Source organism: Chlorocebus sabaeus, chromosome 21 (genome assembly GCF_047675955.1).
Source record: "Chlorocebus sabaeus isolate Y175 chromosome 21, mChlSab1.0.hap1, whole genome shotgun sequence".
Taxonomy (NCBI): Eukaryota; Metazoa; Chordata; class Mammalia; order Primates; family Cercopithecidae; genus Chlorocebus; species Chlorocebus sabaeus.
In genome coordinates, this window is record NC_132924.1 from 121,295,029 (window position 1) to 121,309,581 (window position 14,553).

At 43.5% G+C, this 14,553-nt stretch overlaps 1 protein-coding gene across 1 annotated transcript in view; it reads left to right on the forward strand.

The window, feature by feature from the left end:
- The window catches only part of CNTNAP2 (contactin associated protein 2), a 2,242,274-nt gene that overhangs the window by 2,088,833 nt on the left and 138,888 nt on the right, over positions 1-14,553 (forward strand). The window contains exon 21 of the mRNA XM_073009464.1: positions 1,108-1,201. Within this exon, the coding sequence (XP_072865565.1) occupies positions 1,108-1,201 (94 nt within the window). The remainder of the gene's footprint in view (positions 1-1,107; positions 1,202-14,553) is intronic.

Sequence of the window (14,553 nt, forward strand, 5' to 3'; positions counted from 1 at the left end):
CCTCTTTCTTCCCTGCCACTCTCTCCTTCCTCCCAAGAGCACGGCTAGCTTCCAGTGTCTTTGCTCATCTGAAGGACAGTTTTTTGCCTAATCAGGCCGAGTTTGGGCAAGGACTCAGGAGCGTGTCTGCTTCTGAGTCTGTGCTGCTGCCTTCAACAAGTTACTGCTTGTTCCGTCTCCTTCCTCTACACAATTGACGTGGTCCCCTTGGGAATGCCCATGTCGGAGAGCAATGCTGTGTTTTCTTATAAGCCACAGCTCTCGTCACGCTGACGTCAGCACGTATTAATCTCACTTCAGAAAAAGGAATGCTTACAAAACGAAGTTTTCCACAGGTGGGCACAAAGAAAGGCCCAGAAGGCTCTAAGAGCTCACGGTTGGAGAAACACACCTAGACTATATGGGTGATAAAAAGACAGCTGAAAATATGAGGCAGGAAAAGTCACTTGGGACACAAAGGACAAGGCCGATTCTGACACCACCATTGGCACTTTGTCCACGGGCAGCAGAATCAGAAATGTGCGTCGCTCCCATGGTCACTGTGCCCTCTTCCCAACAGCTGCATTTCTCTCTCTCTCTGCTGCCAACTCACCCAACCCTCCCTGCCTGTGGCAGGAGAAATCATTCTCATTGGGATAAGTGAGAAAACCATGACTGTTTACCCTACTTGACCCTCAGCATTTGAGTGTGTGTGTGTGTGTGTCTGTGAGATCGTATCACAAAATAAAATGCTTCAGCAAAACTTCATTGCTGTAGATGCGGCATATTCTATATCAGAGACACTGGAGATTGGGTCAAGCAGACTTTACTCCATTAAAATGAGCCTGGATCTTAATCCTGTAGGTAAATCATCCACAGAAAATGTACATCACCTGGAAAGCTGTTCATAAGGATCTTCACTTACCGTGCTCGGATTTTTTCAAAGAACCCCAGCAAAGGAAGAGATGGGTTTCCATTTTCTCGGGCTGGTGTTTTAGAGTCAGTGCTGGTGAAATAAGATATCAGAAAACCAGGGTTCAAAGAGTGACGTCATCCCCACAGGGAAGATTTGGTTCCACGCAGGGTAGTGACGTCCTTCTAAAAGTGTCTCTTGTTTTCTTCCTGCAGCTCGATCATTATCCTTCTATGAGTTACCATCTGCCCAGTTCATCCGACACCCTCTTCAATTCTCCCAAGTCGCTCTTTCTGGGAAAAGTTATAGGTAAGAATGTGGTTCATTCGGTATAAATGTGTGTGAAGAATACATTTGTTTGGGTAACATGAATTTGGATTTTAAAACTATCAGGTAAATTTCTCTCACTGGGGCCAGTCATGAATATCTTCTCTGTACAGGAAAGTTACATGGTTGTTCTCGGTGTTGCACAAGAGAAGCGTCAGCAAATCATCTTTGGGGGAAATTGCTCATGTAACTCATTCTAAAGCTAATTCACCTTTGAAATGCGTTGTGATTAGGCTGTACATGGTGGGTCACGCCTGTAATGCCAGCACTTTGGGAGGGTAAGGCGGGCGGATCACTTGAGGTCAGGAGTTCGAGACCAGCCTGGCCAACATGGCAAAACCCTATCTCTACTGAAAATACAAAACTTAGCCGTGCGTGGTGGCAGGCACTTGTAATCCCAGCTACTTAGGAGACTGAGGCAGGAGAATCGCTTGAACCACGGAGGTGGAGGTTGTAGTGAGTCAAGATCACGCTACTGAACTCCAGCCTGGGCAACAGAGTGAGACTCCATCTCAAAAAACAATAAAAAACTTGGCCGGGCGCAGTGGCTCAAGCCTGTAATCCCAGCACTTTGGGAGGCCGAGACGGGTGGATCACGAGGTCAGGAGATTGAGACCATCCTGGCTAACACGGTGAAACCCCGTCTCTACTAAAAAAAATACAAAAAACTAGCCGGGCGAGGTGGCGGGCGCCTGTAGTCCCAGCTACTCGGGAGGCTGAGGCAGGAGAATGGCGTGAACCCGGGAGGCGGAGCTTGCAGTGAGCTGAGTTCCGGCCACTGCACTCCAGCCTGGGCGACAGAGCAAGACTGCGTCTCAAAAAATAAAAAATAAAATAAAAAAAATAAAAACATAAAAAACTTGTGATTCGTCATGGGGACTTCTAAATCAACAATGGTAATGGAACCAGTGTTGTTTGGCACGTGGCATAAACTACAACCCAAGTGAAGGCAAGTCTGCTCCAGGCTTCTCTATGTAGAATTTGGTTTATTACAAACCTCTACCTACTAGCAATGTGTAACTTAACATTTCTTTTGTTAAAGCATATCAACATGATTCTATCTTCCTCTCCTAAGAAAGTGCCTTGATATTATGTGCAGATGAGAAGGCCAATAAGGAATGTAACAGTGTGACAGAACACCCTTCCCCCCGTGCGATTGTGAATTCCAGAGTCTCCTTGTCCTTCTCTTCACTAGAGGAGATTAGCACTGTGCAAAGCTAAAAATGTACCATGAGCCACAGATACGTGAAGGTTACACCCTAAATTTTTAAACTATCGATATGATTGGTGACGTATTTTTATATATTTAATGTGAAGTCAATGCATTTTGTTAATATGAGGCTGTGTACTGTGAACCGCAATGAAAACAGTAAGATGGTGGTGATGTACAGGGGGGAGGCGGGTCACTTGGCAGCCAGTGGGTAGAAGTGATCAGAATAGCATTAATGGTAAAAATGCTCGCTTAAAAACATGGGACAGGGGTCACAAAATGAGGAGTGAGCAGGAAACTGAACCTATAATAAAAATAATAGACTGGGCATGGTGGCTCACGCCTGTAATCCCAGCACTTTGGGAGGTGGAGGCGGGCGGATCACAAGGTCAGGAGATCAAGACCATCCTGGCTAACGTGGTAAAACCCCATCTCTACTAAAAATACAAAAAGTTAGCCAGGCGTGGGGGCGGGCACCTGTAGTCCCAGCTACTTGGGAGGCTGAGGCAGGAAAATGGCTTGAACTCAGGAGGCAGAGGTTGCAATGAGCCGAGATCACGCCACTGCACCCCAGCCTGGGCGACAGAGCGAGACTGTCTCATAATAATAATAATAACAATAATAATGTTGTGCACTTATGTGAGATTTACTGTAGGCCAGGCTCCATTTTAAGCACTTTATAGATATTAGCCCATTCAACCTTCATCACAATTGTATGAGGTAGTTGAGATTATGATCTCCACTTGTTCGATGAGAAAACAGAACCATGAAGAGATTAAATAACCTGGCCACCTGGCTAATCAGTGGCAGAATGAAAATTTGAACTCAGGCAATCAGATACCAAGGGAGCTCTTCACTGTGCTGCAATCCCTGTGGCAGTTAATCTAGAATGTAAAGAGAAAGACAGAGAGGACTACTTGGGCAGGTGGTAAGTGCTGAGGTTGACCAGTTGAGGGATAAAGTCTATATCTTGTGCCAGAAAGTGGTCAAGAACAAAAAGCATTCCTGGATTTAGAGCCAGAAACACGCCAGTCCGGTTGGTGACAGAGGCTTCCAGAAGACAGGGGGAAAGCAGGCGTGTGCGTGAAGCCCAAGACCACACACTCGGTGAACAAGACAGTGGGGAGTGGCGAGTGATAAAGCAAAGGGTGGAACTGGAAAACAAATGAAGGCTAAGATATATTGCTCATTGGGCCTTAGATATTGTACAATATGAAAGATAATTAAACAGCTTCTGCTTAATCCTTTGCATCCTGAAAACAGCACTCAGGCACAGTCAGCTTTGGATTACCTCACCCTGATGTCTTTATCCAAATTTGCTCCAGCATTTTCTATAGTTGCTGGGTTTTTACAGATCTTATCACCACTTTTATTGTCTGTGAACAAGAAGAGACTTTGTGACATTACATGTTACATGTGTAAACATAAGAAACTAATGTCACAACAATCCAGTGAAATGAGATCCCTGATTATGAACCTCATTTTGTGGATGAGAAAACTGAAGCAGAAGAAGGTCAGTTTGACAAAAGTTACTCAACTAATATTGGCAAAGTAGAGTTTGGAAGTGAGGTCTCTCTGAAGAGAGTCCAGACTCTTAAGTACATCAAACAAACAAAATTCATGGTCAAGCTCCAGCAGAAGGATGTATTTGAAAGTTGAGTGATGCCATCAGTTAGCAACGAAAAGCGGCTGTTTAGTGGAGTAGGGCCTTGGTATTCGTAAGTCATGCATCTGAGATTTTGGTGAGTACCTGCTTTCCACCAGAGGTACTCCCACGGCTCAGTCAAGAATGCTTTAAAATGTTAAGTGCTCCTTCAGAACCATATGATTCCATCAAAACAAACTCTGCGCTATGATACAGTGATGTTCCTAAAGATACTACACTGTGATATTCCTAAAGTAACATCAGCTATAAACATACCTGGAAAAAAATAGACTTTTTATTACTTTGTGGAACCTACAAAGTCAAATTTTGATGGGAATGTTGGATGATTTCTAGGTTCTGTCACTATGAGTAATATTCTCTGGTTCCTCTGTTTTTCAGGTCGTGTAACTAGATTCACATTTCAGCACAATTCCAATATACTGTATGGCATGGACCTTCAAGGTCATGAACAAATAACATCATAAAGACCACATTTTCTACAACTAAGAATGTACCGTGACATCAATCTGTGCAAAGCTAAAAGTGTACCATGAGCCTCAGGTACATGAAGGTTACACCGGGAATCTTTTGTACACGCAAGGAAAATGTTGCTGTATACACAAACTAGGTAACTGTGCATGTGGCAGCGAGTTACAGAAAGTACACATAAACACCGGTAAGGAGGTCCACAATTCCAAGATGGAAATGGTGTCATGCATGTGAGTAGTTAGGGCTCCAGTCATGGGTCCTTGGTCTTATCCCTACAAGCCATGACCTCCCTGCAGACCAAGATAGCATCTCCTAGTTCCACTGTATACTAACAAGGAGCAAGTGCTCAGTAAATATTTGTTGAATTAATAAAGAGTAAAAGGGGACCAAAACAGAAAGAATATCATTGTAGGCCGGGCGCGGTGACTCACGCTTGTAATCCCAGCACTTTGGGAGGCTGAGGCAGGCGGATCACGAGGTCAGGAGATCGAGACCATCCTGGCTAACACGGTGAAACCTCGTCTCTACTAAAAATACAAAAAAATTAACTGGGCGTGGTGGCGGGCGCCTGTAGTCCCAGCTACTCGGGAGGCTGAGGCAGGAGAATGGCACGAACCCGGAGGCAGAGCTTGCAGTGAGCCGAGATTGCACCACGGCACTCCAGCCTGGGCGACAGAGCGAGATTCCGTCTCAAAAAAATGAAATGAAATGAAATATTAAAAAAAAAAAAAACAGAATATCATTGTAGACATATACTGCAGGGTGAACGGGTATGGATGATCATCCCAGCAGAATCGGTAAGATTAGCACAGAGGTGAGAGCTACAACCCTCACATGTCTCACAGGCTAAAAGCAGGCACCTGAGATCACGGAGTAGAAAGAATGTGGACTATAGAATCAGGCAGAGCTGGTTAGACTGAAATCCAGCTCTACCTCTGTTAGCACTGAAATCTTGACCATGTTGCTTTCTTAGTTGAACCTCTCAGAGCCTGGGTTCTCCCAGTGGCAAGACGGGGAACACAAATGCCTACTTGCCGGTTGTTAGCTCCCTGAGGGCAGAGATTGTTGGGCAAAGACTGTTTTTTTTTGAAACTAATCTATTTGCAGCAGACTGATCAGTGCCTAGTATACAGAAAGGGCTCAAAAAATACTTGTGGAGTAATTGGACTACTCTTTTACTATTAAGCTGATAACGTCTTAAGACATATACAACACAATGCCTAATACATAAACAATTACCATTTTTTATGCTGGCTACATGCCAGTTATTATGTTATATGCTGTAAGTACAGTACTGCGTGCATTTCTCACACCACCACAGATCGTTGTTACCCTCGTTGCATAGAATAAGGAAGTAAAGCTCAAAATGATTAAGTTTTTTTCTTGAAGTAGGGTTTCCCAACAGCAGAACTATTGATATTTTGGGTCAGAAAATTCTCTATTATGGGGCTGTCTTATGCATTTCAGAATGTTTAGCGTCCTCCCTGGCCTTTACCCACTAGATAGAATTAGTACCCAAGTTGTGACTACCAAAAATGTCTTCTAACATTGCTAAATGTCCCCCAGGAGGGAAAAATTACCACGCAGTTGAAAACCACTGGCTTCAAGCCACTCAGCTGGTCAATGGTAACGCTGAGATTTGAAAAGCGTGATTTGTGACCCAAGACCTGTGCTTTGCTTCCTGATAACACCTGCATCTTCCAGAATGGTGAGGAAGCAAGGACAAGGACCTTGCTACTCTGAAACTAAAATTCTGTTAATAAAATTGAAGGAGTCACAGTGAAGACCCCCAAAAAGACATGTAGGTGCTTGAGAAACTAATCATTGGCCACCCCTTCAAGCCAATACTCCTTTGATATTTGATCATTTCATAGGGGCAGGACTGAGGGGGAAGGTGCTTAAATGTCTCTTTGAAAACAACATATACTGCAGTGAAAGACAACCCATTTGCATTCCCCAGCTGTGTAAAAATCCATCTATGCAGACATACAGTATTGAACTTGCAACTGATACGTACTCCGGCCAGGTTTTGAAACCCCCTGGAGTTTCATGCTCCAAAGTTGTTGCTTTACTTTTCTAGGATCAGTTTCTGCTACTCAGAAACTGCTACTCTGAAACTGATTCTATAAAAGAAGGAGAAGATGGCTCTAAATACCTAAGATGACTTCACACTGAGCTCTTTGATGAGCTCTGCTCAAAAAGGGACACATAAAAAGGATGAAAGAAAGGCTACCTAATCAAGGACAAGAGTGATCTTTATAAAGGGAATGGAGGATATATATTCAAGAAATAGTAGTGTGATCACTGCCAACCAACAGCAAACTTTTAGAATGGATTCTTATATAATTCTGAATGCTTCTAGAAGGAATTCAGAATCATTAGCAATCAGCAAAGGTTCACAAAGGAGAAATCTCACTAGACCTAGTTATGTCCATCTTTTATCCCTCATATCCATCCAACTTTTACCGGCCAAGTGATATCATAGACTTTATCTTTCAGCAACACATTTAATAATCTCTCAAGAAATCTTCAAGAAAGAAACTGAAAGCGGGGTGTTCTGTTTGCTCATGTTGTTTTCAACATCTCTTTTAATGCCTTGGAGAAAGACATAAATAGCATGTTTATTAAGTTTGCAAATGTCACGAAGCTAAGAGGGATGGTTTAATGTGATGGATTATAAAAAGCATTTCAAAGCCATCTTGACAGGCTAGAAAGATGGGATAAAAATAATAAGATGAAATGCAATAGAAATAAACTTAATTGCTGTACTTAGATCAAAAAATACATACAATCACTTAAGTAGAAGTTGGGAGACCCCCGGCATCATGAAAAAACTTAGGAAATTGGTTTGATGGAAAGTCTGGTACAAGCAATGTTCCATGGTGATGGATTCTTAAATGAACATGATTCTGAACCACACTAGTACGAGAATCATGTCCAGAGCAAGGATATTAGTCAACTGAGGAGAAAACCACATAGACACAAGACCCGTAAAGGAAATGTCAGAAGATCTGGGAATGTCTGGTCAGAAAAATATGTGATTTGAGAGACGGAAGAATCAATTTTCCATCTTTGGTAACTGCCACATGCAGGGTGGATTAGACTTAGTTGAGGCTTACTCAGCAAGACTGAGTAAGCAGAAGATATGAAGCAAAAGCAGAAGATATGGACCAAAAGCAGAAGATATGAAGAGGAAAATCTCAGCTCCATATAAGAAAGAATTTCCTAACAATTAGAGCTTTTCAAAAGTGAGTGGCCTTTACTTTGAGGTAATGAACTCTCTATTACTGAGAATATTCAAAAACGGCTAAACAGAAATGTGCCCTCTATATTAAGGAGTTATCTGGATTGAGTAAAACCAGATTAGATATAGCCTAAATAACCTTTGAAACTTTAAGATTTGTGGTGGGACTAATTTTCTTAATTAAAAAGGTGGAAATGCAATATTATAGTAGAACAGGGTCTCCTGTTCCATTGGCAACTAGGAGGATAACATTTAGGGTTCCTTGATATAAAACACTGTCATGATGTATGATGATAGATACGAATTTAGAAGAATATCAATGTCCAGTGATCACCACATCACTGTGAATCGTGTAATTACATAGACAACCTCTGTTTCCAAGACGGCAATATGCATTTTAATTTTATTTCTGAGCCCTCTTTAATTAATTGTTTTTCAAATTAACTATTTCTGCCATTTTTTAAATCAGAGTAATATAAAACCATAATGAAGTAGATATATTCTGTAATAAAAAGACAGTAGCTTCTCTGTGTAAACTTGAGAAGCTGTGCTTAGAAAGAAACTGAATACTAATGCAGTGTCATTGTTGCTTTGCTGACCATTGCTGGTTGTCAGTGGCGATGTCTTGGGTGGTTAAAAATAAAGTGAACTTCTATCCATTTGAACTGACTAGAATTTGTAAGTCATATTGGTCTCAGATCCTCATATTTCCCAAACTACCATTATCCAAAGCAACTCCAATAGAAGATGAACCTCCTAGTAGCCACTATATTATTTCTATTATCATCTAAATTGTGAATATCATGATCTTCCATTACTTTTTATTGATTAAAAAATTCTTTTTCTAGGGCTTTCTAAAACTTTCTGGAACTTTGGCAAAGCCTCTTCACACAGAAGGAAATGACATACTTAGATCTTCATTTGTTGGTGAAATAGTATACTGTGATAAGCATGCTGCTCACAGACTATTTCTGGCCAGTGTTATGAATGTAAAAGATTTGTGTGATTTCCAGGCTAGAACATTTAAGCACTCATGCAAAATCCTCTAGAGTCCTTTTATCCCTTTGGCACAGTGACTGACAAGCCTAAGACAGTGATTGTTTCCATAAGCCTGGGTCCCTCTGTGGCTACAGTGGACAGAAAACTCTTGACTTGTGATGAACATATAGCAAGAGATAAAAAAAAAAAAACTCTTTGCTTTGTTAAGCCACCAAGACTATAGGGATGTTTGTTACTGTGCCAGAGCCTCACCTGTCCTGACTGATGCATAAGGACTGACTTAATGGCAGACTTTGCTCTCTCACCCTTGGGTTTGATCTCTGATATAGTTTGGATGTTTGTCCCCACCGAAATCTCATGTTGAAATGTAATCTCCAGTATTGGAGGTGGGGCCTGGTGGGAGGTGTTTGGATCATGGGGGTGGATCCCTCATGAATGGCTTGGGCCATCTCCTTGGTGATAAGTGATCTCTCACTCTGAGTTCACACAAGACCTGGGTGTTTAAGTGTGTAGTACCTCCCCCACCCAACACTCTTTCTCTGGATCCTGCTTTTGCCATGTACCCTGCCTGCTCCACCTTCACCTTCTGCCACGATCGTAAGCTTTCTGAGGCCTCCCCAGAAGCAGATGGCAACACTATGCCTCCTATAAAGCCTTCAGAACTGTGAACCAATTACACCTCTTTCCTTATAAATTACCCAGTCCCAGGTATTTCTTTATAGTAGTGCAAGAACATCCTAATACAATCTCTTACTCTACTATTTGCCAATTGTATGACTTTGTCAGGTTACTTAACTTTGTGTGTATTTGTTTTCTCATGTTTAAAATAGGAATAGTAATGGTCTGTATGTTACAGGATTCAGCAAAATAATACATGTTTAGCAAGTATCACAGTCTCTGCCACAAAGTATGTGTGTAATAAATACTAGTTTTTTTACTTCGCCGTAATCAGCAAATGTACACTCATCATATGTCAGATGCCAGGCATTGTAGAAGTCCCTGGAACATCATTAGGGTCCAAGACAGGCACAGTTTCTGCCTTTGGAAACTTTCTATCTTCAAATCCAGTTCTCAGAGGTTTCTCTTGGGAGAACCCAAAACAAGACAGGTGATCATACAGTGTATCAATATGCACTGGGTCACATTTTTAGAGCTTAAGTTTCTGGAAAAGAAGGTAATGGAAAGGCAATTAGAAGTAAAAGGACAAGAGGGTGGGATACATGGAAAGAAGTATAGGATTCTTTGGGAGCAAGTAGGGAGGGCACTTGAGCTAGTCCAGGAGTGGGGGAAGGCATACTAGAGGAGGTAACACAGAAGCTGGGTCCCTAATGATGAGTTAGAATGATCTGGGTAAACCAATGGACAGAAGTAGAAACCATAAGGGCGGGGGAGGTCAGTTCTCCACTCTACACAGCAGTCCACCCAAAACTGTGTGGCTCAAAATGGTAGTTCATTATTTCTGGCAGTTCTGTGGATTGGCAGGGTGGTGGTTCTACTTCATGACTCTGGGCGAGGTGTAAGAATGACTGGATAGCCCAAAATAGCCTCACTCACATGGCTGGCCGCAAGTGCTGGCTGCACAGGAGATCTCTGGGGCCACAAGCCAGGGACTCAGTTCTCCCGCAAGGGTTCCAGATCATGGCTGCTTGGGTTACCTCGCGGCATGGTGGCTGGGCTCCAGGAAGGACCTTTCCAAACAGCAAACATAGAGAGTGGAGGTCTCTAAGAGCCACCATTCTTGCCACGTGCTATTGACCAAAATCTGGGTTCCAGCCCATGTTCCAAGAGAGAGGAAGCAGACCCTACCTCTTGGTGGCATCATGGCCAGGTCACATTGCAATGAAACGTGCCATGGGAGTTACAGTTGTGACATCTTTGGAAACGCAATGCGCTATGAGGGAAATTTGAGGAACCACAGCAAGTTGCATTCAGAATAGTGGAAAGTAGGATGTGAAGGTGCGTGTGATAAAAATGCCGCAGCGTAAGCAGGATTCAAATCAAAGGCGGCTTTACCAGCAGGGCCACATGTCCTGCTTTGCCCGGAACAGACCCAAGCTACTCCTGCCAGGACAAGTGTACATTACTCACAGTGCCCACTTTTACTCTAAAAATAGGACTGTGCAGGTTGATAAATTGTACGATCACTATCTTGTTACATTCTCCCAAGAGAAACCCTGGAGAATTCGATTTGAATATAAGAAGTTTACCTGGGAGACAATCCCATAAAACAAGCAGGAAAGTAGAGACATGAAACAGGGAAAGGGGTGGAGCATTGTCAAGCCACTCACCACTGTGGGCACCTGGAATGTAATCCCACCGGGGCACTCTGGAAGACAGTGCGAGACGTGCCTCCGAGTGTCCCAACCGAGGCAGGAGGAAGCCAGGGCATCTCGCCACCTCCTGCCATCCTGCAGAGATGAGGGCTGCTTCCCGCGGTACTAACTCCCCAGCACTTCGGGCTTGTCCCGTGTTTTCAGCCAACACGCTGCTGAGGCCAGAGGAAAGTGCAGATGACAGGGAATCGCAGTCGGTGGTTCCTGGAGCAGGACTGAGGTGAATGCCGAGCACTGACAGCATCTGCCATATTACGGATTTATTTATAAGCCATGTTAAGGTTTTAATGTTATCTTAGGGGTGAAAGGAAGTCAAGGAAGGATGTTTTTTAATCCAGAGAATAATGTGATCAGATTGACACTTTAGCCAGATAGCACCATCTGCAGAGTGCAAAATGCATAACAGGAAGTGAGAAACTGCAGGGAGACCAAATTGGAGGTTGCCATGGTTATCGCAGAATTGCACATCGTAATGCACAACACAGCTCAGATATGCAGAGAAAATGCAATGTCTTTATCTGTGTCTGATGATCTCGTATTCCTTCTGGGTAGCAAAGGCAAATAAGCTAAACGTCCAGGCTGGTTTAAAGCTGATTCTGACTTAATCATTTCAACATTCCTTCCTGGTTGTGCTCTGTCCTTCATGAATAAAAATGTTCAGTCTCTCAAAGAGCCTTTCCCATCCTCTGCTTCTTTCTATAAGGTGCTGACCAGGTGTACAGAGTATAGAAGGGGACAGGCAGCAACATGTGTAGCTTTAGCATTCTAATGATACCATGGACAGGGAGAGACCTGGATGCATGCTGGTCCTTGAGTTTGCACGGCCAGGCATCTGCTGGCCTCCAACCCAGTGTCCTGTGTCCCTGAGTGCTCTTCTGGCCTTGGAGCTTAAATCTGTGGTTGATGAACTTTGAGTCCCTTTCTTTGACTCAGGCAGTGTTCCCAGGGAACACCTGCCATCACTCCCTTTGCTTATTTGCTGTGCCCTCAGCTCCCACTTGAGAGACCCCTAAGCCCTAAGTCTCTGTGGCGTCCTCCGTCTCCCCATGGCAGGTTGTCATCAGCTATTGAGAAGTCAGGACTTTCATCTCAGGCTTCATGCTGCACGAGAATGAGAGGAAGCACGTGAGGACCAGAGACCCTGTCTGCTTACTCTTCTTCCCTCTCTACGTGAGGCTGGGCTGTCCCATGTTAGGACAGGACCTCCCCACCCTCTACACAGCAACCTCTTCCCAGAGCCCCAGACTGGGAAGCAAGGCAAGAGCTCTAAAGCCTCAGTCCCATCCGTCATTCTTTAGAAATCCACTTCTGCTCTCTGGGCCAAAGCTCAGCTCTCATCTCTCCTGCTGTGTCTCCTCCTTTTCTCGTAGTCTTCTAGGGCATTAAGAAAGAAAGAAAAAAAAAAAGTTTTGCTTTTACTTCCTACCAAAAAAAAAAAAAAAAAAGTGCCATCTAACAAATAGCTCCAAAACTCAATTGCTCAAAACAACAATTCTATTTTTATCACTGATCTGCAGGTCAGCTAAGGGCCAATCGTTCTGTTGTACACCTCTCATCTTCCTCCTGGGACCAGGGAGTTAGCATGGGCATGTTTTTCTCTGGCAGAGACATGAGAGAACAAGCCACTCATGCAAGCACTTTCCAGGCCTTTGGTCTTGCCACATCCACTAACATCTGATTATCTAAAGTAAGTCACGTGACCAAATCCAGAGTCAAGGAGAAGAGAAACTCCCTTTCCCTTCTGTGAAGAAAACAGCAAAGTCACATGGCAAAAGCCACCAGTACAGGGAAGGGTAAAGAATTAGGGGCCGCCAATGCCATCTTCCATACTTAGGAGGTGGATGCAGGAGAACTTTCTGACCTCCTCGGTGTACTAAAAAGCCTGAGTAAAGGAATTTGGGGAAATCATTTATTCACTCTAAAGTATGTTCAGTGCTCACAGATACCAGGTACTAGGCACAGAACAATGGATAAAACAGAAATCTCTTATCTTTATGAACCATGTACTCTCATGGGCAAAGACAGAATGAGAAAAGAGTTGTGTAATATAAATGTTAGCAATAAGCACTATGAAGAAAAGTAAAAGAGGCTTAGCGGGAAAACATGTTACAATGGCCAGGAAAGTCCTCTTTGAGGAGGCAATATTTAAGCAGTGGCCTTAGCCAAGTGAGAAAGCCAGCGGTGTGGACATCTGCTGGAAAAGCATTCCAGGAAGAGAGAATGGCAATCCAAAGGCTGTGAGGTAGGGACACGCCTGGCTTGTTCAAGGACAGCAAGAAAACCAACATGGCTGGAATACAGCCATCAAGGGACAGAGTGGCAGGAGACAGATGAAGTCCGAGGGTTAGCCAGCAGCCGATTGCACAGATGGAGATCATCATGGAGAGTCTACATTTTATTCTAAATGAGATGAGAAACAGTAGAAGGTTTTGAGCACATAAGTAACACAATCCGATTTACATATTAGAAAGATCATTCCAGCTGTGGGATGCTGTATTAACTACAGAAGGGGTGGGCCAATATAAGGGACAGGATGGACACTAAGAGACTAGTTCAAATACAGTTGTGGAGTCCATGTGAGGGTTAGAGGCATATGCACCAATGCAACAGCAGTGATGGTGATGGAGAAATCTTTGGACTAGGAACACACTGAAGTCAGAGCCCATAATATTTGGTGATCAACCAGATGTGGTGGGTGAGAGAAAGAGATGTCAAAGAGTATTTCCCAAGATATCGACTTGAATAGCTGACCCAGTGGTGGGGCTGCCTACTACAGTGAGGAACCCTGCGGGAGAAGTAGTTTAGGAACTGTGGAATAAAAATTGAGACTTCATTCTAGACACATTCAAGGCTATTCCATGGATGCATAGCACTGAGGTGCATGTCAGAAACCGAACACCACCTGTAACAACACGGCCTTCTCCTGTCTTTATCTCCCATCTCCTCCTCGGCCAGATAGATGTCTTGGCTTGACTAGGACGTTGATCGTTACTGGGAAAGGCAAAAAAGAAAAAAGACTATTGATAAACGTCAGAATAGATCTCCATTATAAAGTCATTCAGGTGCTCCACATGAACTCAATGATAAAGAACAAATTATTGATACACAAAACAGCTTGAATGAATCTCTAGAGAATTGTGCCAGTGGGAAAAAAGTCAATCCCAAAAGGTTACATACCCAGTGATCCCACTTATGCAACATTTTTGAAATGACAAAATTGTAGAATTAAGGACAAATTAGTGGGTGCCAAGGGTTAGTGACTAGGACAGGAGGGAAGGGGAAGGAAGAGAGGTGTGGCTAGAAAAGGAAAACAAGGGGGCCGGGCATGGTGGCTCACTCCTGTAATCTCAGCACTTTGGGAGGCCAAGGCAGGCAGATCACTTGAGGTCAGGAGTTCAAGACCAGCCTGGTCAA